Source organism: Zootermopsis nevadensis, unplaced genomic scaffold (assembly GCF_977971745.1).
Source record: "Zootermopsis nevadensis isolate Lab colony 2312 unplaced genomic scaffold, Znev_1.0 Znev_ptg000024l, whole genome shotgun sequence".
Lineage (NCBI taxonomy): Eukaryota > Metazoa > Arthropoda > Insecta > Blattodea > Termopsidae > Zootermopsis > Zootermopsis nevadensis.
Window position 1 is genome coordinate 5,634,323 of NW_028259156.1, and position 27,925 is coordinate 5,662,247.

At 37.0% G+C, this 27,925-nt stretch overlaps 2 protein-coding genes across 4 annotated transcripts; one reads left to right on the forward strand and one right to left on the reverse strand.

Annotated features, from left to right (window-relative positions):
• Positions 1 to 142: 142 nt before the first annotated feature.
• On the forward strand, positions 143 to 27,564 carry LOC147872704 (eukaryotic translation initiation factor 4 gamma 3-like). Of its 2 annotated transcripts, XM_087355052.1 has the most exons (9): positions 143 to 204; positions 3,105 to 3,191; positions 22,179 to 22,254; positions 23,000 to 23,146; positions 23,681 to 23,739; positions 24,446 to 24,604; positions 25,199 to 25,336; positions 25,820 to 26,035; positions 26,622 to 27,564. In XM_087355052.1, the coding sequence occupies exons 2-9, from the start codon at positions 3,117 to 3,119 to the stop codon at positions 26,700 to 26,702; spliced, it is 951 nt and encodes a 316-aa protein (XP_087211178.1). In that variant the 5' UTR covers positions 143 to 204; positions 3,105 to 3,116; the 3' UTR covers positions 26,703 to 27,564. The 2 variants fall into 2 exon arrangements, with proteins under 2 accessions (XP_087211178.1, XP_087211179.1); XM_087355053.1 differs by lacking the exons at positions 143 to 204; positions 3,105 to 3,191 and adding an exon at positions 17,016 to 17,302 and having other exon boundaries at positions 26,622 to 27,563.
• LOC147872705 (eukaryotic translation initiation factor 4 gamma 3-like) lies at positions 11,205 to 22,858 on the reverse strand. Of its 2 annotated transcripts, XM_087355044.1 has the most exons (10): positions 22,572 to 22,858; positions 17,620 to 17,695; positions 16,728 to 16,874; positions 16,135 to 16,193; positions 15,271 to 15,429; positions 14,549 to 14,686; positions 13,873 to 14,088; positions 13,222 to 13,286; positions 12,453 to 12,606; positions 11,205 to 11,426 (listed from the first exon to the last, which is right to left on the reverse strand). In XM_087355044.1, the coding sequence occupies exons 2-10, from the start codon at positions 17,648 to 17,650 to the stop codon at positions 11,292 to 11,294; spliced, it is 1,104 nt and encodes a 367-aa protein (XP_087211170.1). In that variant the 5' UTR covers positions 17,651 to 17,695; positions 22,572 to 22,858; the 3' UTR covers positions 11,205 to 11,291. The 2 variants fall into 2 exon arrangements, with proteins under 2 accessions (XP_087211170.1, XP_087211169.1); XM_087355043.1 differs by lacking the exon at positions 22,572 to 22,858 and having other exon boundaries at positions 11,206 to 11,426; positions 17,620 to 18,029.
• Positions 27,565 to 27,925: the final 361 nt, after the last annotated feature.

Genomic DNA, 27,925 nt, shown 5'->3' on the forward strand with positions numbered 1-27,925 from the left:
CGTGTCTGCTTTGCCAGGCTTCAGTCTGCAATAAGCATGCTGTTCCATACCATTAAAGCTTGTGATTTGTACTACAGCACACCACGTGGGATGACATCAGGTCAAAGGCGGTACTTCTGCCGTACTTCCTGCTTCTCGATGACAACATTGTCGATGATGATGATGAAGACCCTCAGTTACTAGGCACTCAGCCTCACTTTCAAGGTCAGTACAAAAATTTGCAACATTTAATTTGTGTTGCATGGGAATAATGTTTAATTTTTGACGTTCTATTACTTTTAGAAAAGGTGCTGAACCTGAGGGCCATGTTGCCTTCAAGTAACATAATAATATAAATGTCGCTGTTTTGATTAGGCCTTCGCTGATATTTGTGCACTGTAACTCTGGTATGATTCAACATTCACACTGCCTTATTCTTTAACTCGCTTAATGCATATAAATGGCAGGTATTAGCAAAATAATGGTCATGACTGTGAACTGCAGACTGATATCAGTAACATAATGGGTTGTTAACTTCTTGAAGTACAGTCTCTTCTAGAAGCTGAGTATTTACTCAGCTAGTCCAGACATTAGCCACGTGTGACATTTTGTAACGTACTAACACTTTTCCAGTGAGGCGCTTCTAGCACCCCACCTGCCCTCCAATATATTTGCAGCTGTTTGATGTCTGGACATCCTTTCATTTCGCAGGGGACAGGCCACTTAGCATGTTGAAAATGTTTAAACATACCTTTTAAGAAGGTGGCTGTCCTGTCGGTTGTAATGCTGTCATATTGTAGAAGATTACAGACGTTTCAGAGGTGCATGCTACCTCCATTATCAGGGAGATTATGATGCAGGCAGCAAGCACCTCTGAAATGTGGTTAAACTTCTGCCACATGATGGCATGACAGCCCACAAGAAACACATCTTCATATTCATGACTGTGAGGACCTGAAATTATACGTTAATAAATTTATGTTGAGTGAGGTCTGATGATGGCCACTGAGATAGGCTGTATTGAACATTCAGAGTCAGACACAACACAGAGAGTTGTTTAATTTTCGTGAGCTTGGTCTTTGTTTTACATTGAAGGTACAATTTTATCATCATGTTTTCAGAGACATAACATTTGTGTTGTCTTATAAACACTGCAGTAAGGATATTTCGGTACATTTTAATTTGCCTGCTTTGATGTGACTTCTGTAATATGTATTGCAGTTTCTCATTTGTTTCACCTCCTCTGGACGAAATCCACGAGCAGCGCCCAACCACAGTGATAACAACCTCCATTGGTTTTTAAGCTTGTATCTGATATATGCAGTGTAAATTATAAAGTTAGAGATTGGTGCTTTTTATTATTGCCTCACACAATCAGTGATATTTTATTACGTATGTTTGAAAAATTGACAAGAAACCAACAAACTGCTTAGAAGATAAATGGCTACAGGCTTCAACCAGTTTTAGGCTCTACCAAAAATTATTATTATGGAATGGATTTTGTGTTGTCTGTCACAATAATATACATCAGTGAACAAAATTATGTGATGTTAAATGTATTACATTACAATAAAATCCTCTCGGGCTATCAGCCACGTCAAGTGGTTAACCAGTTGATGCGGCTGATAGCCCGAAAGGATTTTATTGTACACAGTCGCCAAGAAAGCTGAAGAACATGCATAATATTATATTACATTTACAGATTGAGATTAAAGATACACTTAGGTCATATTTGCAACCTTGAATTTATTCCCAAAAGTATAATTCCATCATGGCAGGCTGTATTCATCAACTGACCTTAGAAAAAGTCCACAGCTCATGTGGTTAGTTGCCGAGTTCTCAATGTGGGAGCCCGGGTTGAAACCCAAGATAGTCCATTAGGGATTTATGGTGGGCAAAATGACACTGAACACTTTTCTCAGAGATATTTCGTTCACTCAGACACTAGATTAATAGTGTCAGTTGCTTCGCATTATTTGTGGGCTGTAAGATCAGGTTTCTATGGGACGCATTTCCAGACAGGCAGTTGCTTCCCTTCACGATAATAACAGTAACGCAGAACGTTGCAGTATTAGAATAAAAACGATACAGAATTAAAATCAATAATTTAAAATATGGGATGGCCTGTGGATTGTATAAAATCTATTGTTGCCGTGTGAAATGTGGTTCTGATGTTTCTCCCTTATAATGCTAAAAGTAAACTTGGGACCAGCTTTACATGGAACATTAAACATTTATTATTATGGGGTGGTCATTTATTATTTCTTATTGTAATATATGTTTAGTGTTTGCTTGTATACTGTTGTTCCGCTGGCCCAGTGTGTGTTGTGATCATCAGCGGTGTACCGATGTTCTAGTTCTGTGTTGACTACAGTGGTATTCTGTGATAATGGGCCAGTTCCTGGTTTCCTGACTCGTGTTCTACCTTAATCCTATAAAATTGTTGCAGTAATCATTTGACAGTGCCCATAACAGAAATATTAACCAGCCATGTGGAGGGTCACACCAGTGCACTGATAAATGTAATTCTGCAAACCCTCCCTCACTGGGAGAGCTCGCAGTTCGAAAGCAGCCAGGAAGAAGTTGAGCAGTTTACCCAAAGTCTTATTAAGTGTTGTCAAAAACTACAGTGAACTAAGGGAGTGAATAAAAGACCTGGGAACTTCTGTGTTGCCACGTATATTTTGTTAGATTCTTGTTTTCCATTTTCTTTCTTGAAGGTCAGTTGTGATTGGTGTTTAGTATCTGGGGAGTGTTTGCACTGAAGCAATTGAAACTGAACCAAATCAGGTCACAGAACCAACTCTTGGTTGCTGAGTTCATCATTAAATTATATTCCAGGTCGACTTTTCCTACTGAAGCAGGTGAAATGTCCTCAGGTGTGAGTAGCAGTGAGTCAGAAAAGACTCTAGTTGCACGACTTAACAGCAGGTTGTGACACAACCAGAAGGAGGTGGATATTTCAGTTGAATGTGAAATGCCAAGTTCAAGAACAGTTGCTTCAAACTTGAGTTGAGTTATCGTAGTGAGAACACTCCATAAGAAGTGTGAATGTGTTTGTTGAACAAACTGTTGCATGGAACTGACTGCTGGTGTTATTTTGTTTTTCTTCTTTTTGTGAACAGAATGTGAATCGAATGGTGCAAGAATCAAGTGACCCATTTGCTTCTACACCCAAACGTGAACCTCATACTGCACCATTCAAAGACCAGGTGAGATACTTACGTCATCCGTTAACCAATATTTCTACAATTTCATGTGTGTCCTGACAGTGGAACTCCGTATCGATGTTGGTATTCTAGATTGTTAAGCCATGTAACTGCTTACACTTAAGAGAAACTACTGCCTACATCATCAGCCCTGACAATGGTGGGAGTAAACACTTCATAGGAACTTTTGTCTCCCTTCAAGTTCTCACAGCATTTTCTGGCATCAACATCTTCAAAATGCTGTTAGAACCTCAAATTTCACGTACTTAAACTCTGTTCCTCTAATTTCTGTACATCATTTCACCTTTGTAGTGTTGCATAAAAGTGCACTGCAGTCTGTAATCTCACATTGAGAAATATGTAAACATTATTCCAGTCTCTTCCATACTGTGTCTGATGTCCTTCCAAGGACATCTTGGTTGTTTCAGAGGCCTCTCATTTGTTTCAGTTCCAGTTATCTTAAAAATGTCTGTGTCTTTTCATTAGTTTTATTCTGTTGAAACCATCAGTTCTTAATATTTTTCATTATCCGTTAATTTCAACCGCCTGTGTAACCACTTACAGTAATGCCGACAAACACTGTTGCAGTACTTATATTTTCAACAGTCTCAGATCATACTTTTGTTCTCGTCTTAGTATCGGTTACTGAATTTAGTGACTCAAAACACAAGGTTTGTGCCGTCGTGCGCCATGCGCTGGAATGACAGAGAAGAATGGACTGTTTATTTCTCAGTGCTCTGAGTTTTTACCCAGCAATGATATTTTGTGTGATGTCTGCTTAATTTTTTGGTTTGCCCCATTCAGTGCTATGGCTTATTTTCAACAATATCAGCAGCTCGGACTACTGTTAGTTTCAAGGTTTTCATGAAGAGTAGAATGTAAAAAATACACGGGCAGTTTTTGTGTATGCTGTTTAGGAAAGGCAGCCTTAAACTTATATTTGTAAAATTTCTCACTTATGAAGTAGCAGTAATTTTGTAGAAAAGTTTTCTGTACTTCTCTTCTGCAGAATTTTCTGTGTCAGGTTTTGCCTTCTTCATTTCCCTGGTTTTTGTTAGAAAATTGAGAAGTGTGTCATGTTCATTTTGCACGTGACTTTGAATTTCTCTTATTTTGTGAATAAAATCTATACCCAGACCTGTCTGTAATGTATGAACCAAAATGTAAGAATTTGCGAACACAGAGAGAAAGGGTTTGAGCAGAAAGACCTGTTACTAACATGAATGTACCTCATGAGAAAATGAAAATCAGAAGTTTCATCCAATATTAGGCGGTTCCTGAATTTGTCTTGAAATGTCAACTAGCAACACTTCATGGAGGGCTTTTAACAAATTATTTTCAATGGCCAGAGATGTGCCTTTGAAAAAGGTCATTCAGCAGAGGTTCATAATGTTCTAGCAGTGTTGAAATATTCTTTACGATTACTTCTGTCAAGGGGCAACTCAGATAATTCATGACCTCCAAATGGTAGTTCTTGATCTGGCAGCAGACAAGTCATGTCACCCATTTCAATATTTCTTAATTTTTATAAACTCCTTTATTATATTCTGAACTACTAAATGTAAGTTGGATCTCCAGAAGCTCATAATTTCTTTGGAGACTTAAATAAAGAATGACCTGCCTGTACTGTACATGTTTTGCGTAAGATTCGTGTTTTTCTTTTCTTTTCATGAAGCATGTAAGTCATAAGTTTGTTAAAGGCCCCCGAAATCCAAAACATTTCAACATTTGTGGAAGATCAATTATGGCCAGCAAATCAGTTTCTCTCAGATTGTTACAAGCCGTTAACCATGGGTAAAAATGATATTGCAAAACAAAAGTTCCCAGTGTGCATTTTGTTTTCCTTATATTCACTCTCAGGGTTTTATATAGGTTGGTAATGTCTCCCATGTTTTAATGTTTTTAGTTTCTCCATGAATGTTCTTCTTGACAATAGTTTTTCTAAAAACATTGAATAACATTTTTATCTAGTTTCCAGAATCTTCAAATGGTCTTCCACCGTCACTGCAGTTGTGTTTATGAAAATTGCAGTTTGTGGGTGATTTTGGTACAATTCACTTCTTCTTCAGTTCATGTTGAGGTCAACCATTTTTTTATTTAAAAGAATGGTAAAGACCTTTCTTTTTCTTATACGTTTCTTATATTCACAATTTTTTAAAATTTTTATTTGCATTTTTCTCGTGCAAGTGTTTTGTAGCCACATCAGCATGAATAAGATACTCAATTTTTATAGCTTAAAGTCGCCTAAATAATATTTGAACATTCAGTGGTAAACCAAAGAAGACAACTCGGCCATTACAAGGGTTAATGTTTCTGAAGTAAATAATCGCTGTTTACATTGCAGAACTCCGAATTGTTTATTTTTAAAGCAGATTGTGTTTGTAGGTGTCACTAGGTCTGTTCCGTTTATGTGTTAGAGAGTTGCGTAATGATACTTCAATTAACAAAGTTAACGTGCTTTGTGTGTGTGTTACCTACTCAGCTATGAGTATATGTTCTTCAATACTGGGAGTGCCGTGAATAAAACACTTTAAACAGACCTCTATCTAACATTGGATGTGTCTTTTAAATGAGATGACTATAATGTAGGAATTATGCAGTGATGGTGGGTGTTAATTTGATTTTAATTCAATTCTTTATTATTTGTGTGCTGTATCAACAGCCTGATGGCCAATTACAGATACAGCACAGAGATAAACTCACAAACACAATAAAACATAAAAGGTAAAACAAACAATATATAAAATACATTGATACGGAAAAAATACACAAAAAATTACTACTAACTACATTAGGATATTTGTAAAAATAACATGAATCAATTAAGTAAATTATACTATTATAAAATGTGAAGAAGTGTGACAATTTTCGTCTCGAATATGTCCAAATCCCTGCAGATGACATTAGCAGCTGATGCGCATCTAGCAGAAGGACTGTTTTTGATCAAAGGGCTAAAACTGAACATAGAAAAATCTCTCAGATTCCGAGCAGGAATGCGGAGACCGACAGCTTCCAGAAGGGAAGGACAGCATTTAAAACCGCGGTAAACCTGCGCAAGGAACAGTGCATCACTGCAATGCCTTCTCTTACGCAGGGTCTGGAGTTTTAAATACTCTAACGCATCAGCATAGCTGTAATGCACTTGGGGGAGGAAACGATAGTAGCAAAGGGCTGCAAACTTCTGCTGGATACGTTCCAGTTTGTTGGCATCAGTAGTCGTAATAGAATTCCAAGCGACCGAGGCGTACTCGAGCTTGGATCTAACTAAGGTTACATATAACATATACAGGCAATCGAAAGAAGAGAACGAAAAGGTTAATGTGCGAACAAGACCCAAATATGTGGTCAACATGGTTGTGAAATCGGAGCTTGGAGTTTATAAATATTCCCAGGTCTTTAATGGTATCGGTACGTGTTATGGAGGAATGAAAAAGTTTGTAATCAAAGATCAAAGTAGTGGTTTTCCTGGAGAAGGAAATTACTGTAGTTTTACTAATATTGAGTTTCATGAAGTTAGCAGTGCACCAACCTTGTAGAGTCAATGTCAGTTTGAAGTTGATTGCAGTCGTTGGTAGATTTAATGGCACGAAAAATTTTGATATCATCAGCGAAAAGAAGGCATTTAGAATGATTAATTACTTGGCATATATCATCAATAAACAAATTGAAAAGTAGAGGACCCAAAACAGATCCCTGTGGAACTCCAGAGAGGACTACAAAAGGAGACGAAAGAGTTCCAGAAACGCAAACCTGGGATTGTCTGTTGGTTAAGTAACTACGAAACCAGTGTGCATAACCATCAGAGAGCCCAAAAGCACTGAGCTTGTTGAGTAATAGATTGTGAGGGACAAGATCAAACGCACTGCTAAGATCAAAATAAACAGCATCAGCTTGACTCTGGGAGCCAACTATTGGGTTAATAAAATCAAGATAAGTTACGAGATTAGTAACTGTAGATTTGGATTTAGTAAAACCATGCTGACAAGGATTTAATTTAGACTTTATGTAATGTGAGACATGATCATAAATAATAATAAAGTATTAAGTATAGAAATGGGTCGGTAGTTACTAACAGTGGCAGAGTTACCTTTTTTAAAAACAGGAACTACTGCTGCCTGTTTCCATAAAATAGGGAAATAATTCTGTGCTAAACTTAGATTAAAGATGTGCTTGAGAACAGGAACAAAGATCTCCGAACAACCTTTTATAACAAAGCTAGGAATGTCATCAAGTCCGACAGATTTGGAAGGTCTCAGACGACGAATTGCTTTACAAATGTCCAATTCGGATATAGGGGCTAAAGACAAGAAGTCAGAGGACTCCACAGGGGAAGGGGATACGCCTAAAGAGGTACTGTAGACCGACTGAAAATGGTTAGCAAATACATCGGCAACAGAATGGGGTTCAGCCAAATGAGTGCCGTTAACCTCAAGCTGAGTACAGGTGGAATTTCTTTTTCTACGTGACGCCACGTATTTCCAAAATTGCTTGGGTTGCGACTTTAAATTGTCGTCAATCGACTTCAACCAAATATGTCTGTCAGACTTGATTGTAGCCTTCACTAGCTTGCGATAGAAGGAAAATTTACTATAAAAATAATCAGAGTTGTTCTTTTTAAAACGTCTGTAAAAGAAATCTTTCTTCCAGATGTAGTACCGTAAGGCACTCGAAAACCAGCGGAGGAATTTTGATTTTCTTGTAAACCCGCGGGGAACAGCCTTATCTATAGCATGTAAAACGACCGAGCTCAGGCTAGCGACAGCATCATCGACAGCGGTGATACTGTACATATATGACCAGTCATAACTCGACAGAATGCTATACAACAGGGTGTAATCCCCAGATGCAAATTTACGGTAGGAAAGTGCGGAATTTCTTATACCTGTTTCCAGAGACATTAATAACAAAAGGTGGGTGGTAAACATCCGGCTTTACAATAAAAGTATCAATAAAGCTAGTACCCAACTCACTGAAGTTCGTAAATACAAGGTCTAGGAGACCACTGCTGCCAACAGTTTCCATGCATTGTCTGAGGTCGAGAAGACACGCGGAGGTGTAGATGGCATCTCCCTTGAGTTTCGAATAATAATGGCAGTTAGCCAGAGGGAGACCGCGCTTCCAGTCAAAACGAGGTGTGTTAAAATCACCCATGAGAATAACTTGTGTCTTTAATGTCAGCATGGAATAATTAGTCTGTAGTGCCATGATGATACTGTAAGTGTAAGTGAAATATTTATTAGTGTCGTGATTTTAGATCTTGTGATTCAAAGTGGCAAGCCAGACAATCATTATTTTATTGCGGTCATTAAATAGGACTAATTGTTTATATTTTTACACACGCAAGCCGACTCCAGTGAGAAGTTGGCAGAACACTGAGATAGGCTTTCATACTTGTATGATAAAATAAAAAGTAAAAATTGCTTGCATCACCACAACCTCAAATCCTACATAGAACGAAATATGACTGGTAATAAGACAAATGCGGACGGGTGCGTTGTTAAACTGTGGGCCAAATTAAGCATGTCGTTCGTAAGCGAAAAGTGAATACAATTTTGAGCCTTTTGGGTTGTTTTGGATCTCCTATTCAGAGGCCGAAGTTTCAGTCATGTAGTGTAAGTAGCAGCGATCATTTGTTATCTTGAGAATGTTGGAATAAAAAATGTTCCCCCACACCAGACTATTATTGCTAAATATTTCAGTACACACACTCGTGTATTTGCGATACCAAGTTAAAGTATTCTGTCTTTTTTTATTTACATTTATTCAGCATGCCCCATTACAAGATTGCAATATTACATGCATTAATATAAAACACTTCAATAGAGTATACAACTTTAATATCATGATCCATTGCCACCGTTTGCACCTATGTTCCTGTGCTAAACTGTATTATAATCAATGGATTTAATGAATTTATTAAAATGACCTAAACATTTCTGAACAATTTCTTCATGCAACACTGTACATGTGCCACCATTCTTGACTATTGCATCTGTTAAGTTCCGCCTTGGTTGTTGTAGTTTATCGCAGTCATAGATGAGGTGATCCACTGTTTGTGCTGCTTTCAGACATTAGCATCTTGGGTCGTCAATGATCCCAAACCTGTGTAGATATGATTTGTTTTTGCCATGTCCAGTCATTATTGCTGTCAGTTTGGGGCTTATTTCAATATTTAGCTTCATTCTTTGTCACACTGTTGGGAAGAATTTCTTGCAAACTGCTCCTTTATTGGTGGCGCTCCACTCATTTTGCCATTTTATAATCCCTTCCTCCTTTGTTTCTTTAATAATTGTACTTAAAGGCTTCTTTGCATGTGCTACATTTCCACCATCTTCTGCTGCTGCCTTCGCTAATCTGTCTGCTATTTCATTACCGAAAATTCTGATGTGTGCCTTGTTCCACCCAAAATGAATAGTCCAATTTTGATCTTTGAGATTGCTTAATCTATTTCTTATCTCAGATATTACAAAGCCATGTTTGAAGTTGTTTTTTAGTAGATCGAGAGAAACTGGACTATCTGTGTACACCGCTACTATTCTTTCCTCAATGCTGATTTCCCTTAAAGTTGTTACTGCATCCAAGTCCTCTAGAATTCCGATCTGCTCAGCTTGATTGTTTGAGCAATGATCGGGTAACTAGGTTTTTAAGCTATGAATTAGTTCTCCATTTTTGAAGATAACAGCGGCAGCACTCACCTTTCCCTGGTGTTTACTTCCATCTATATAGATTTCCACAGTGTATTTATTGAAGTCTTTCACTTCATCAAGAGTTATTCTTTCCGCTGGATGAGACCATTCCTTCTTGTTTAATGGAGCTCCGTACTCGGTAGAGTCATCTTTCAGTCCGTGTTTAGTTTTATATATCTGCACTCCTTCTTCGATAGTAATGCAGATAGGATATTCTGTCTTCCTGGTCTTTTCGAAGTGTGCATTTGTCAGTAGTGAGCGACCAGCCCACTGCCTCTGTACAATTTCTACTCAATCCTTATTTTTGTCTGCTATAGCCAACTAGTAGGAATCAGGAGAGACTTGTGTGAGAAATTGCCAGGGAGTTTTGCTTAGGAAACATGTCGTTCATTGTTTTTTGTGCCATAAATCTACGGCATGGGACCGCCGGCTTTAGTTCCCTTCCGAAGGAAGTTGTTCTATGGATTTTTATCACCCCTTAAAATTCCATCAACCTCAGCAGTGTTTGAACTCGCGTACCTTGGGTCCAGTGGCGACGACATTAACCACTAGTGCAATGAGGGCGACAAGTTCGTTGAAATATTACTTTGCTAAAATAATAACAGGAAAGTTTATGAACATGTTTTTTATTAAATATTCTTAAATATATTAATTAGAAACAATTCAGAAAACATTAAATAATTTAACTATTTAACAAAAAATAAACAATTGAACTATTTTACAAAGAACTAAACTATTTCACTATTTAAATACTGAAGTATTTAACAAAAAAACTAAATTATTTATTTATTTAACAAATGTGAACAATTCAGATATTTAACAAAAAAAAATGAACAGTCTAACTATTTAAATACTAAACTATTTAACAAAAAATAAACAATTGAACTATTTTACAAAGAACTAAACTATTTCACTATATAATTTATTTATTTAACAAATGTGAATAATTCAGATATTTAACAAAAAACTGAACAGTGTAACTATTTAAATACTAAACTATTTAACAAAAAATAAACAATTTCAAGATTTAAACAATTGAACTATTTTACAAAGAACTAAACTATTTCACTATTTAAATACCGAAGTATTTAACAAAAAAACTAAATAATTTATTTATTTAACAAATGTGAACAATTAAGATATTTAACAAAGAACTAAACTATTTTACTATTTAAATACTAAACTATTTAACAAAAAATAAACAATTTCAAGATTTAAACAATTGAACTATTTTACAAAGAACTAAACTATTTCACTATTTAAATACCGAAGTATTTAACAAAAAAACTAAATAATTTATTTATTTAACAAATGTGAACAATTAAGATATTTAACAAAGAACTAAACTATTTTACTATTTAAATACTGAAGTATTTAACAAAAAAACTAAATAATTTGTTTATTTAAAAAATCTCATCTAACGTCCATTCCTTGGAGCCCAGTTGCTTTGCTTCAGGTCGATGACGTAGTCGATCTTAAACTTTATTCTGCTAGAGATCACCGCCTTCTTATTTGTTACTTCCTTCATTCCACAAAGGAACTCAGACAGATCCTGCAAGAAAACAAAAATTTAAAGTCACATTTCATGGGCATAATTAACTTCTTACGCTTATAAGCCTACACATAAAACTAGAAAATTCTGCCACTACTCATGTAGTTCACATAGAACTTGCTGTGTGGGAAGGCGCGTGTAAATTTAAATTGAGAGCTGAAGGTTGCTGTCTCGAACAAAACGTAAGTATGTGTCTCATCTAAACAAAGGCATAAACCGAGATTTTTGGTGGCTGAGCCTAGACATGGCCCTTCGATCAGATTCCTGCTTTGTCCTGTCAGGACTGAGTGAATTCTGACATGATTCAGCAGAGGTGATGAGAGGAAACGTAAAAGTGTAACAAAATACTGAGCAAGATTCCCGTCGCACTAGACGGGGACAACTTGAAGCCACGGCATGACACGTCTTTATATGAAACATGTAAGAGTGTAGAAGAGTATGAAGAATTTCAGAAGAACATGTCAAGGTGATCATTTATCACACAGAAACACTATTCAGAATATTGTCAGCGATCTCAGAAAGGTATTTCATATCAGAATAGATGCAACATCCTCACGCGTTCTTTACAATGTGCACTTTCAACCATCGAATCCACCTTCTGTGACAGTTCCCAATTTGGCCACCAGATTGCAGCACCTGACTTTCTACCTAGGAGGATATTCAAAATAGGACTATGCGAGGTCGTGCAGAATACCACAAACTCCATATCAAATTTCATCCTAGTCTGTCCATTGGTTCTCGAATTGAATGGACTGGAAAGACAGATGGACGAGAAGGTGCGACCAGCCCATAATGCCTTCTCACTATGATTTTGTGCAAAGAATGTATAACAATTAAGAAAACTTGCATGTTACAAAATGGAAGCCAGAAAGTCAGTGAGTTCAAAGGGACACACTTACTGCTTTTTGCATTGTATCTTCCGTATAAACCTGTGGTCATTATAGAGCCCAAAGGAAGGCAATAAATTACACGGTAGGAGAACTGCAAATTAAAACTAAAAGTATTAAAAAATGAAAACAAACTTACTTGGCTCTTGCTCTCGAAATCCTTTCCGGCTGTCATTAGTAGTGTGCAGAGGCACTCCAAGGAATGCTCGTCTTCTTGGGAAAGGAGACGTTTAATGCAATGCTGCATGGTGCTTGTGGCGAGCATTTCTGCTTTATGCAGTTCGCCAATAAACCTGTAACATAGTGAAGAATATATCACTTGGGTTGAGTTAAGACAATAGTAAAAGTCCAAAGAACAGAAGAGAAACGAGGTTCTTTGCCTCTACAAGTTACAGAAAGATTTGTGCCTTAAAATAATGAGAACTTTTGTTTAAATAGATGGAATTTAATCAGTGTCTTGTGTGTGATATATATTTTTGAGGTGAAATATAATATTTCTGTACGTGGTCCTGTAAAAATCTGTATCTGTTTATAAATATAAAACAGCTGAGACAGAATATTGAAAATTTCAAATTAAATAATTATTTTTATGTAATTTGCATTTGATTCTGTATGGAGGTAAGCCATCAGTGCCATTTCACGATGCAAATACCAAGAAGAAGAAATACCGAGGAAGTGGAGACTTTATGATAGTGTGTGATCATGTAAGCAGCAGCATTATGAAGCACATTTAGAAATTGGTCCTGGGTTTTGTGGAACACTTGCATACTGGAGGGCAAGAACCCATTAACATTTCAAATTTCCTCTCAGTGGCTTGTCCTAATTCACAACTCTTAAGTTCACTACTTTCAGAGTCACTGATGAATCAAATGTAGAGCTTCAAAATCACAAAGAAAAATGTAAGTTACCTGATGTTTCCTATTGATTTCATTTGTATCCTTCGCAGTTCCTGCTGTAGTTCGGTTTTCTTTGCCTGCAGAAAAAATAAGTAGAAAAGATTAGAAATCGCCTTTTTTGATGGTATCTTGTAAGAGCCCTTCTTTAATGCACAGCTTTCAACATATGTAAGTTTGCATTTTAAAGTTTGTGTCCACGATACTCAGCCGGTCAAGAAGCCCCCTGCCTTTATGCCCCCAAAAGAACGCCATGACCTAATGAGAAATGTCGAGTGCAGCCGGAGTCCATTATTATGAGAGTTTACAACATTTTGAAAAAAATGAGTACATTAAGTGCTCATTATAGGAAGTTAAACTAACCTAAGAAGTTAGGAAAATGTTTTTTCATCTTGAGGTACCATTTATATCATAATAATTTAAATTAAGTTTATGTGCATTCTACATTCAGTCTTTATCAATTATGTCTCTTTCTTGTCTTTCAAGAAGTCTTAAAACCTGAACAACATATTGAATAATAATTTTTCAAATGATAGATATTCATCTTCAAGCAAAAAGGGAGGAGACAACTATTCCATTCGATCAAGCAGACGGAGCTATTCCCAATCAGTGGACAGAAGCGTAGTAACATATGACCGTAGACAAAGACATTAGAGAAGCACTTACTGGGTCTGCTGTTTCCTCAATCTCTTTCTGTGTGGCTTCTAGATTTATTTCTGCTTCAGGATTCTTTTCAAATTCTGCCCGGCATCGACCTAGCAGCAACTTCCTGAAGGTGACCTCTGGTTCGCCATTGTTCCCACGCTCTGCCGGAACTTTCATGCTGGAGAGAACCTTGCACATTCGTGCATAAATCTCTGTGAACTTTGGTTCATCAACAGCCTGCACATAAAAACACACAACATTATCACTTTGCTCTCATGTTATATTTATGAAAAACAACTCTGTTGAGCATACGTTACATAAACTAAATTTATGAAATGATGGCCACCTAAATGAAGCTTCAACAAAAGTAAATCTTTATCCCTTAAACCTGAGAAACTCAAAATCTCAGTCAGATGCAAGACACATTTCATGACAGCCTCAATTTTCTTGCATAAGATAAACATTTTTAGATGAGAGCAGATAAATTCTAAGCTTGGAGGTGAATTTAAAGAGAGAACAATCAGCTTACTGCTTTTTAAGATTATTATCATAGTGAACAGTAACAACGTCTCCAATACTACACTGAGGATAACTTCAATATTTAAGAAATTGAGCTGCAAAGTTACAAAAGAAGGGAATTTCTATCAATATGACGTCTCTGTCTGAATGTATCAGCTGCTAAAGACCGGTGCCTCACCTTTTCAAATATGAGGTCGATGACGCCCTTCAGGCGATCGCTGCTGTCAATTGGCAGATCCTGGACTTGTGAAACTAGTTTGTCAAACTTGTCAGGCGTGAGTTTGTTGAGCAAACTGCGAGCCTTCTTTAACAGCTCCTGCAACATCAAGTTCCCTCTCATCATCTGACAGAACGCAAACACAGAAATAAAGCGAAACATGTTTTACTTCCTTAAAGCCTTCATAGAGATGATTAAAACCTAGAACCAGTTGCTCTGCATGCGCCGTCCAGCCGCGTTTTGTCTACACCGAAGAAGAAGTCTGTTGTCATGAGAAGCCAATGTCTATTGAGAAATATAATTACAATGCATACTCATTATATGCAATTAAACACTTGGATTGCTTCTAAAATCAAAGAGTAAGCAAAAAGAAAGTTTATTTTTTAGTGTGGCAAAGTTCCAATAAGAAGTGATGAGGAAATTAGGAGGAGACGAATTCCGGAAATGCTTGCAGCTTCTCAGATCGAAATGTCTGATCTTTAAGAGCATCAAGATTAAAATATAGACCTACAATTTTGCCTGTTCCTTAATTTGGCGATGAACCTTCAGTTTCAATAAGCCACCTAGCTAGTTAGAGTAGACTTAGAGCAGGACTGTTCCTTTCAGCCATCTTGCATTGGGGCAGATACAGCATTATTGACTGTTTCCAGGATCCTGTCCTTAAATGAATGCCAGGAACATACCTGAGTCTGGGCAGCCTGCTCGTTGGTCGCCGGCTTCCTTCGCCCAGGTCGCCAGGCGTTTTCACATCTCGCCAGTTTCACCTCATTGAGTTTTATTTCAATGACCGGCCTGGTGCTCATGGTGTTTGTAGTTTCAGTGGCTGGCCTTGCTGCAGGCTGCTGTGAATGACACCAAAGCAACACAACATTAACCAAAAGTGTTCACTCTTAAATGTTGTTTTGATCACAGTATTACGTACAATTTTTCCATTTTCTGGCTTTAATCATGCATTTAATACATTACTCGATGCTTCCTACAGCTCAGATAATAACAGACCTGTATGTATAAAGCCCTAAACAGTACATGACTGAAATTAGGCTCCAGGTGTTGTGTTCATCACCTCTCACAAAAAATACAACATTTCTTCTGCTGCAGTTGACGTAGAACTGTTCACTTTATTATTTTCTATCACAGTTTATATGTTCACAACTGCATCATCAGTGAAAGATGATAAACCCAAATTATGCTATTTCATCCGTAAAAGCCTTGGGTACCCTCTCTTTTGACAGGGAATCCTCGTGTCCGACCCCATCGACATCGCGAGTCACCGAGTAACTGCCTTAAGCTATACTTCGTCCTACAAACTACACTCTGACAGCTACAGATGAAATCCTTCTCCTCCTCTTCAACAAATGATTCAGTCCGAAATGGATTTGACTTCTCACTTTTATTTACACGCCTTAGAAAGCACTTACCTCTTCATTTTTCCAATATCTGACAATTTTCAGTTACTGTTTAGTATTTATGATTTCAAGGAATCGTTCATTAATGCACAGAATAACTCAGAGCCATGCCCCACAATGCAACAGAAAGTTTAAACGTACCTGATTTTTGTCATCCTTCATTGCCTTCAGCTTCTCAATTAGCTGTGTTGCAGCAAAGTCTGTAACAATCGATAATTATTTTAGATAGTAAAATTCCTCTTTTGACTATATGTTAACAAACAAGAAAGTTTGTCTTTCGAAACTGTTACGAATGTAAAGATGGAAAAAGACGAGAGGGTTTTCCGAAGACCAGAAACCCATGTCTCATGCAGCCTTAGGTGTAAAGAGTGGCAGCTGATAATGTTGAAAATTATCCCACATTTCGACTAACAATGGAGTTGCCTTCTTCAGGTCAGAGATTGCAACCGAAATGTTTTGTGAAATGGATAATTTCAAACTTTAATGCCTTTCACCTCCTAAGGCTCGAGGTCAAAATATGAGAGCAAACTCTCTTCTTCTTTGGGTACATAAATTAGTCTGCAACTCAGGGCGAAGACAAAATATTGAAGGTAACTAGAACAAAATGCCTAGGAGAATATCTGGATATCTCATGAGACATACAGGAACATGGTAAAGAACAGAATTTCATACTGAGGCAATTTGCAGCCTGTAATCTTTGACTTAGTACTTAAATAGAATGAGAGCAAACATACTTTCTGCTTGCAGCTGCTTGATTTTCTCAGCCTGCAGATTTCTTTCCTTCCTCAGTTTCTCCTTCTCCTCTCTGACGGCTCGGAGACTGACTTTGTGTTTCTCCCCTTGCCGGCGCTCAAACAAGATTTGGTTTTTGAGTTCCGTGTCTGTAACAATTCACGACTGCATCAAATGGTCTGTTAAATTCCTCATGTGACGTTATTTCAAGAAACAGCTTCAGGAGTTAAGTATTACTACGTAAAGAAAAGAGTTAGTTTAGTTAAAAAAAATTAACTGTAATAAGAGTTTGTAATTTTGAAATTGCATTTTTCTTGCCCGTGATCAAATTCCAAATTCAGTTTAAGAGTCACTTCCAGTTGGAAAAACCAGTGTCTCTTACGCAATGCATTACTGATTGCTATTTGCAGTGTTTAAAACTGGGATTTGCATGCTGGTCACCGGAAAACATTCTTCTTAACGAAGACGTCGTTAAACAGCCTGGCTCTCATCGAGTCTTCCCGAAAGAGGGATGGGTGTCTACCCTGGGGGACCATCAGACAGACCTCATCCTCGTCACTTGTGACTGAGGCGCAAGGTACACGTGGACACAAAATTAATCTTGGTCTCAACTCTCAGAGAGCAAAGTAAACGTACATAATTCACTAGAAAATGATTCTTTGAAGTCCAGCAAATTTAAAATGTCTGAGAATGACTATTAAAAAAGCAAAATTGCAATGCATTTAACATTTTTTGGTTTTCCTTCTGACAAAATCACTTAAAATAATGAAGAGTTGCTGGAAGTCTGGGGGGCATATCTGGACATCTAGAAAGACGTACATAAACATCACACTGACGAGGTTTACGGACTGTACTCCACAACTTACTGCATGCACGGAATTAAACCACACTTACTCTCTGCTGCCAGCATCCTAATCCTGTTCATCAAGAAGCAAGTGATCCTCGTGTCTTCAGTTTCAGCAGGGTTTACCTGAGGACAGACAAAAAATGAGTCATTTTATAGTCCAAGAATTCTCTGCAACTTCATGAGGTTAATATTTATTATGAAATTGTTGTCCCAGTCACACACAAATCGCATGTGCCTTGGCTGTTTGTGCTGCACTGCTATCGATTTTCGTTTCTGCCAGAAAATATTAAGAAGACCTCACTTATAGAAAGAAAAATTAAGGCTGTGTCAGATAACGAGGGCTTCCTTGTAATGAATGATTTACCTTTAAAATTAGCATGTTAGGAAACGTTTCAAAGCTTTAATTGCAATATACAAGTCAGTTTATGATTAATCTGTAATACAAAACAACGATCCTGACAAATTAAGCTGTTCACTCAACAATAACTTTCCTCTAGACGAAAAAATTAAGACTGAAAACAACCTTTAACAATGTCTGAATGCGACAAGTGACCCAGTCATAGGTCCCTATCAGCCGTTTAGCTTAGCCGGAATTCAAGTAACTTTGTTGATGATGGCGGACGTGTGTTGCTGCTAGCATTTGAATTCTTAAGAATGACATACAATCCCTCAAGATAACGAAATAATAATATTTGTTTAAATCTTGTCAGTCACAATCACAATAAAATTCCTATTAAATATTAAAATATTACTGTAATTAGCATTTAAATATTTAAAATATATTAAATAATGTTCTCATCGAAATGTTCGATTTACATTAGATCATCACTTTTTACACGACATGTTTTGAAACAAAATTAAATTATCAAATATATTATTTTATTTTCTATTTCTAATTTTATTAATATTCATTTAGTCTTTATATTATTTACTTTACAGGATGATAACAAAACGTTCACCCACACAAAATCATGTCAAGCACGACATACATATACAGAACAACTTCGAATACGATATTAAAAAATACAATAAAATCTGGAAGAAAACTTCATTTGAAATCTGATAAACATCTGACTAAAAGTTGCATTTAAGAAATTATATTTAAGTTTATATAATTTTATACACCTGAAGATGGTTCTTTTAGAACTGAAACATGTCGTGTAAAAAGTGATGTTCTAATGTAAATGGAACATTTCGATAGAGAACATCATTTAATATATTTTAAATATTTAAATGCTAATTATAATAATATTTTAATATTTAATAGGAATTTTATTGTGATTGTGACTGACAAGATTTAAACATATATATATTTATCACAATATGACGCAACTTTATCATCTCAGAAATAATAATATTATTAATAAGTAGGAAACCCTTGACTCACCCATTGTGAAGAGCTGGAGACCTCCATGTCGCAGGCAGCAAGATTTGAATAAGAAATTAAACACGTTGCAGGAAATATTTTCACTATATATAGAATTATCTTGTTCTAGAAGCTGCTCACACCACCATTCGTTTCACACTGAGGAAAGCCAACCAACTACTGAGTAGAGCGGGCCGTGCGTAACTGCTATTTATACCATAAAAGTGTGACGTCACGTATGGCGCAACAGTCAGTAGAGGGAGTGCAATACGTTTCATTCAGGCGTGCATAAGAAATGAGAAATGAACCTTATGGCATGCCAGCCGAGATTGTTGCGCGTGTTCGTATTTTATAAGAACACCTGCGTTTCATATTTACACATTCTTTGTAGTTCAAGAAATACAAATTGAATTACTCCAAGTTATAATTTTTTGACATTCCATCATAAATGTAAGAAGTCAATTATTAATATTAAATATTTTCTGTGTGAAAGGAAATTAATTTAAAAGTAATGAAAGGAGGCTTGAAGTAAATTTTGCGGTTTAATTTGCACTTGTTTAAAAACAACGTCGTGTTTTTTATACTTTTTTAATTTTAAGACGATTATTGAGGGCCCCGGGCGCTGTTGAACCCATCGCCCCTGCGACAGGGAAAATGTTTCCTTCCTTCGAATCCCGACTATTCATTTTGACCAATAAGAGAACGCAGGAAGGTAAGAACTCTGGAAGAAGTGTCCTGAGTTCGATTTCCTTCAAGGGCGGTTCCTTTGGCTCCGAAACTAAGCGAGACAGAAGAAGAGTTTTTTGCTTCGAAGAGGAGATTTCGGAAACGAAGGCCTCGACACTGAGTTCGAGACCCAACAAAGATGATTTCTGTTGACGGGAAAGCACCCACGAGAAGAAATCGACGCCAAGGCAAAATTCTTTCGTTTCGGAGAGGAAATTACCGGGTCTAAGGTCACGGACACGAATACAGTCCTCGGTTCGAGTCCCTGTTAGGATGTTGGTTTCTGAGGTAATTTTACGGGCGTATTAAACGACGACGTTAACTAACACGGATGCCACCAGATGTCTCAAAAGTAAAGTGCTGTACAATTTGTAATGTTACCCAAATATCGGAAAAGTTTTTGTGGTAATATAATTTACCGCATTCGACCGGCGGATGAATAAAGCACGTAGTTTGGTGGATAAGAATAAAAGGTGTATGAAAATGCGCACCACTGACAAGCCAAAGGAACCGCCCTTGAAGGAAATCGAACTCAGGACACTTCTTCCAGAGTTCTTACCTTCCTGTGTTCTCTTATTGGTCAAAATGAATAGTCGGGATTCGAAGGAAGGAAACATTTTCCCTGTCGCAGGGGCGATGGGTTCAACAGCGCCCGGGGCCCTCAATAATCGTCTTAAAATTAAAAAAGTATAAAAAACACGACGTTGTTTTTAAACAAGTGCAAATTAAACCGCAAAATTTACTTCAAGCCTCCTTTCATTACTTTTAAATTAATTTCCTTTCACACAGAAAATATTTAATATTAATAATTGACTTCTTACATTTATGATGGAATGTCAAAAAATTATAACTTGGAGTAATTCAATTTGTATTTCTTGAACTACAAAGAATGTGTAAATATGAAACGCAGGTGTTCTTATAAAATACGAACACGCGCAACAATCTCGGCTGGCATGCCATAAGGTTCATTTCTCATTTCTTATGCACGCCTGAATGAAACGTATTGCACTCCCTCTACTGACTGTTGCGCCATACGTGACGTCACACTTTTATGGTATAAATAGCAGTTACGCACGGCCCGCTCTACTCAGTAGTTGGTTGGCTTTCCTCAGTGTGAAACGAATGGTGGTGTGAGCAGCTTCTAGAACAAGATAATTCTATATATAGTGAAAATATTTCCTGCAACGTGTTTAATTTCTTATTCAAATCTTGCTGCCTGCGACATGGAGGTCTCCAGCTCTTCACAATGGGTGAGTCAAGGGTTTCCTACTTATTAATAATATTATTATTTCTGAGATGATAAAGTTGCGTCATATTGTGATAAATATATATATGTTTAAATCTTGTCAGTCACAATCACAATAAAATTCCTATTAAATATTAAAATATTATTATAATTAGCATTTAAATATTTAAAATATATTAAATGATGTTCTCTATCGAAATGTTCCATTTACATTAGAACATCACTTTTTACACGACATGTTTCAGTTCTAAAAGAACCATCTTCAGGTGTATAAAATTATATAAACTTAAATATAATTTCTTAAATGCAACTTTTAGTCAGATGTTTATCAGATTTCAAATGAAGTTTTCTTCCAGATTTTATTGTATTTTTTAATATCGTATTCGAAGTTGTTCTGTATATGTATGTCGTGCTTGACATGATTTTGTGTGGGTGAACGTTTTGTTATCATCCTGTAAAGTAAATAATATAAAGACTAAATGAATATTAATAAAATTAGAAATAGAAAATAAAATAATATATTTGATAATTTAATTTTGTTTCAAAACATGTCGTGTAAAAAGTGATGATCTAATGTAAATCGAACATTTCGATGAGAACATTATTTAATATATTTTAAATATTTAAATGCTAATTACAGTAATATTTTAATATTTAATAGGAATTTTATTGTGATTGTGACTGACAAGATTTAAACAAATATTATTATTTCGTTATCTTGAGGGATTGTATGTCATTCTTAAGAATTCAAATGCTAGCAGCAACACACGTCCGCCATCATCAACAAAGTTACTTGAATTCCGGCTAAGCTAAACGGCTGATAGGGACCTATGACTGGGTCACTTGTCGCATTCAGACATTGTTAAAGGTTGTTTTCAGTCTTAATTTTTTCGTCTAGAGGAAAGTTATTGTTGAGTGAACAGCTTAATTTCTCAGGATCGTTGTTTTGTATTACAGATTAATCATAAACTGACTTGTATATTGCAATTAAAGCTTTGAAACGTTTCCTAACATGCTAATTTTAAAGGTAAATCATTCATTACAAGGAAGCCCTCGTTATCTGACACAGCCTTAATTTCTCTTTCTATAAGTGAGGTCTTCTTAATATTTTCTGGCAGAAACGAAAATCGATAGCAGTGCAGCACAAACAGCCAAGGCACATGCGATTTGTGTGTGACTGGGACAACAATTTCATAATAAATATTAACCTCATGAAGTTGCAGAGAATTCTTGGACTATAAAATGACTCATTTTTTGTCTGTCCTCAGGTAAACCCTGCTGAAACTGAAGACACGAGGATCACTTGCTTCTTGATGAACAGGATTAGGATGCTGGCAGCAGAGAGTAAGTGTGGTTTAATTCCGTGCATGCAGTAAGTTGTGGAGTACAGTCCGTAAACCTCGTCAGTGTGATGTTTATGTACGTCTTTCTAGATGTCCAGATATGCCCCCCAGACTTCCAGCAACTCTTCATTATTTTAAGTGATTTTGTCAGAAGGAAAACCAAAAAATGTTAAATGCATTGCAATTTTGCTTTTTTAATAGTCATTCTCAGACATTTTAAATTTGCTGGACTTCAAAGAATCATTTTCTAGTGAATTATGTACGTTTACTTTGCTCTCTGAGAGTTGAGACCAAGATTAATTTTGTGTCCACGTGTACCTTGCGCCTCAGTCACAAGTGACGAGGATGAGGTCTGTCTGATGGTCCCCCAGGGTAGACACCCATCCCTCTTTCGGGAAGACTCGATGAGAGCCAGGCTGTTTAACGACGTCTTCGTTAAGAAGAATGTTTTCCGGTGACCAGCATGCAAATCCCAGTTTTAAACACTGCAAATAGCAATCAGTAATGCATTGCGTAAGAGACACTGGTTTTTCCAACTGGAAGTGACTCTTAAACTGAATTTGGAATTTGATCACGGGCAAGAAAAATGCAATTTCAAAATTACAAACTCTTATTACAGTTAATTTTTTTTAACTAAACTAACTCTTTTCTTTACGTAGTAATACTTAACTCCTGAAGCTGTTTCTTGAAATAACGTCACATGAGGAATTTAACAGACCATTTGATGCAGTCGTGAATTGTTACAGACACGGAACTCAAAAACCAAATCTTGTTTGAGCGCCGGCAAGGGGAGAAACACAAAGTCAGTCTCCGAGCCGTCAGAGAGGAGAAGGAGAAACTGAGGAAGGAAAGAAATCTGCAGGCTGAGAAAATCAAGCAGCTGCAAGCAGAAAGTATGTTTGCTCTCATTCTATTTAAGTACTAAGTCAAAGATTACAGGCTGCAAATTGCCTCAGTATGAAATTCTGTTCTTTACCATGTTCCTGTATGTCTCATGAGATATCCAGATATTCTCCTAGGCATTTTGTTCTAGTTACCTTCAATATTTTGTCTTCGCCCTGAGTTGCAGACTAATTTATGTACCCAAAGAAGAAGAGAGTTTGCTCTCATATTTTGACCTCGAGCCTTAGGAGGTGAAAGGCATTAAAGTTTGAAATTATCCATTTCACAAAACATTTCGGTTGCAATCTCTGACCTGAAGAAGGCAACTCCATTGTTAGTCGAAATGTGGGATAATTTTCAACATTATCAGCTGCCACTCTTTACACCTAAGGCTGCATGAGACATGGGTTTCTGGTCTTCGGAAAACCCTCTCGTCTTTTTCCATCTTTACATTCGTAACAGTTTCGAAAGACAAACTTTCTTGTTTGTTAACATATAGTCAAAAGAGGAATTTTACTATCTAAAATAATTATCGATTGTTACAGACTTTGCTGCAACACAGCTAATTGAGAAGCTGAAGGCAATGAAGGATGACAAAAATCAGGTACGTTTAAACTTTCTGTTGCATTGTGGGGCATGGCTCTGAGTTATTCTGTGCATTAATGAACGATTCCTTGAAATCATAAATACTAAACAGTAACTGAAAATTGTCAGATATTGGAAAAATGAAGAGGTAAGTGCTTTCTAAGGCGTGTAAATAAAAGTGAGAAGTCAAATCCATTTCGGACTGAATCATTTGTTGAAGAGGAGGAGAAGGATTTCATCTGTAGCTGTCAGAGTGTAGTTTGTAGGACGAAGTATAGCTTAAGGCAGTTACTCGGTGACTCGCGATGTCGATGGGGTCGGACACGAGTATTCCCTGTCAAAAGAGAGGGTACCCAAGGCTTTTACGGATGAAATAGCATAATTTGGGTGTATCATCTTTCACTGATGATGCAGTTGTGAACATATAAACTGTGATAGAAAATAATAAAGTGAACAGTTCTACGTCAACTGCAGCAGAAGAAATGTTGTATTTTTTTGTGAGAGGTGATGAACACAACACCTGGAGCCTAATTTCAGTCATGTACTGTTTAGGGCTTTATACATACAGGTCTCTTATTATCTGAGCTGTAGGAAGCATCGAGTAATGTATTAAATGCATGATTAAAGCCAGAAAATGGAAAAATTGTACGTAATACTGTGATCAAAACAACATTTAAGAGTGAACACTTTTGGTTAATGTTGTGTTGCTTTGGTGTCATTCACAGCAGCCTGCAGCAAGGCCAGCCACTGAAACTACAAACACCATGAGCACCAGGCCGGTCATTGAAATAAAACTCAATGAGGTGAAACTGGCGAGATGTGAAAACGCCTGGCGACCTGGGCGAAGGAAGCCGGCGACCAACGAGCAGGCTGCCCAGACTCAGGTATGTTCCTGGCATTCATTTAATGACAGGATCCTGGAAACAGTCAATAATGCTGTATCTGCCCCAATGCAAGATGGCTGAAAGGAACAGTCCTGCTCTAAGTCTACTCTAACTAACTAGGTGGCTTATTGAAACTGAAGGTTCATCGCCAAATTAAGGAACAGGCAAAATTGTAGGTCTATATTTTAATCTTGATGCTCTTAAAGATCAGACATTTCGATCTGAGAAGCTGCAAGCATTTCCGGAATTCGTCTCCTCCTAATTTCCTCATCACTTCTTATTGGAACTTTGCCACACTAAAAAATAAACTTTCTTTTTGCTTACTCTTTGATTTTAGAAGCAATGTTTACCTTTCCAAGTGTTTAATTGCATATAATGAGTATGCATTGTAATTATATTTCTCAATAGACATTGGCTTCTCATGACAACAGACTTCTTCTTCGGTGTAGACAAAACGCGGCTGGACGGCGCATGCAGAGCAACTGGCTCTAGGTTTTAATCATCTCTATGAAGGCTTTAAGGAAGTAAAACATGTTTCGCTTTATTTCTGTGTTTGCGTTCTGTCAGATGATGAGAGGGAACTTGATGTTGCAGGAGCTGTTAAAGAAGGCTCGCAGTTTGCTCAACAAACTCACGCCTGACAAGTTTGACAAACTAGTTTCACAAGTCCAGGATCTGCCAATTGACAGCAGCGATCGCCTGAAGGGCGTCATCGACCTCATATTTGAAAAGGTGAGGCACCGGTCTTTAGCAGCTGATACATTCAGACAGAGACGTCATACTGAAAGAAATTCCCTTCTTTTGTAACTTTGCAGCTCAATTTCTTAAATATTGAAGTTATCCTCAGTGTAGTATTGGAGACGCTAGGGGCAAGTGAAAATTATAATTGTTACTGTTCACTATGATAATAATCTTAAAAAGCAGTAAGCTGATTGTTCTCTCTTTAAATTCACCTCCAAGCTTAGAATTTATCTGCTCTCATCTAAAAATGTTTATCTTATGCAAGAAAATTAAGGCTGTCATGAAATGTGTCTTGCATCTGACTGAGATTTTGAGTTTCTCAGGTTTAAGGGATAAAGATTCACTTTTGTTGAAGCTTCATTTAGGTGGCCATCATTTCATAAATTTAGTTTATGTAACGTATGCTCAACAGAGTTGTTTTTCATAAATATAACATGAGAGCAAAGTGATAATGTTGTGTGTTTTTATGTGCAGGCTGTTGATGAACCAAAGTTCACAGAGATTTATGCACGAATGTGCAAGGTTCTCTCCAGCATGAAAGTTCCGGCAGAGCGTGGGAACAATGGCGAACCAGAGGTCACCTTCAGGAAGTTGCTGCTAGGTCGATGCCGGGCAGAATTTGAAAAGAATCCTGAAGCAGAAATAAATCTAGAAGCCACACAGAAAGAGATTGAGGAAACAGCAGACCCAGTAAGTGCTTCTCTAATGTCTTTGTCTACGGTCATATGTTACTACGCTTCTGTCCACTGATTGGGAATAGCTCCGTCTGCTTGATCGAATGGAATAGATGTCTCCTCCCTTTTTGCTTGAAGATGAATATCTATCATTTGAAAAATTATTATTCAATATGTTGTTCAGGTTTTAAGACTTCTTGAAAGACAAGAAAGAGACATAATTGATAAAGACTGAATGTAGAATGCACATAAACTTAATTTAAATTATTATGATATAAATGGTACCTCAAGATGAAAAAACATTTTCCTAACTTCTTAGGTTAGTTTAACTTCCTATAATGAGCACTTAATGTACTCATTTTTTTCAAAATGTTGTAAACTCTCATAATAATGGACTCCGGCTGCACTCGACATTTCTCATTAGGTCATGGCGTTCTTTTGGAGGCATAAAGGCAGGGGGCTTCTTGACCGGCTGAGTATCGTGGACACAAACTTTAAAATGCAAACTTACATATGTTGAAAGCTGTGCATTAAAGAAGGGCTCTTACAAGATACCATCAAAAAAGGCGATTTCTAATCTTTTCTACTTATTTTTTCTGCAGGCAAAGAAAAACGAACTACAGCAGAGTTTTGACGAGGAACTGCGAAGGATACAAATTAAATCAATAGGAAACATCAGGTAACTTACATTTTTCTTTGTGATTTTGAAGCTCTACATTTGATTCATCAGTGACTCTGAAAGTAGTGAACTTAAGAGTTGTGAATTAGGACAAGCCACTGAGAGGAAATTTGAAATGTTAATGGGTTCTTGCCCTCCAGTATGCAAGTGTTCCACAAAACCCAGGACCAATTTCTAAATGTGCTTCATAATGCTGCTGCTTACATGATCACACACTATCATAAAGTCTCCACTTCCTCGGTATTTCTTCTTCTTGGTATTTGCATCGTGAAATGGCACTGATGGCTTACCTCCATACAGAATCAAATGCAAATTACATAAAAATAATTATTTAATTTGAAATTTTCAATATTCTGTCTCAGCTGTTTTATATTTATAAACAGATACAGATTTTTACAGGACCACGTACAGAAATATTATATTTCACCTCAAAAATATATATCACACACAAGACACTGATTAAATTCCATCTATTTAAACAAAAGTTCTCATTACTTTAAGGCACAAATCTTTCTGTAACTTGTAGAGGCAAAGAACCTCGTTTCTCTTCTGTTCTTTGGACTTTTACTATTGTCTTAACTCAACCCAAGTGATATATTCTTCACTATGTTACAGGTTTATTGGCGAGCTGCATAAAGCAGATATGCTCGCCACAAGCACCATGCAGCATTGCATTAAACGTCTCCTTACCAAAGAAGACGAACATTCCTTGGAGTGCCTCTGCACACTACTGATGACGGCCGGAAAGGATTTCGAGAGCAAGAGCCAAGTATGTTTGTTTTCATTTTTTAATACTTTTAGTTTTAATTTGCAGTTCTCCTACCGTGTAATTTATTGCCTTCCTTTGGGCTCTATAATGACCACAGGTTTATACGGAAGGTACAATGCAAAAAGCAGTAAGTGTGTCCCTTTGAACTCACTGACTTTCTGGCTTCCATTTTGTAACATGTTATACATTCTTTGCACAAAATCATAGCGAGAAGGCATTAAGGGCTGGTCGCACCTTCTCGTCCATCTGTCTTTCCAGTCCATTCAATTCGAGAACCAATGGACAGACTAGGATGAAATTTGATATGGAGTTTGTGGTATTATGCACGACCTCGCATAATCCTATTTTGAATATCCTCCTAGGTAGAAAGTCAGGTGCTGCAATCTGGTGGCCAAATTGGGAACTGTCACAGAAGGTGGATTCGATTGTTGAAAGTGCACATTGTAAAGAACGCGTGA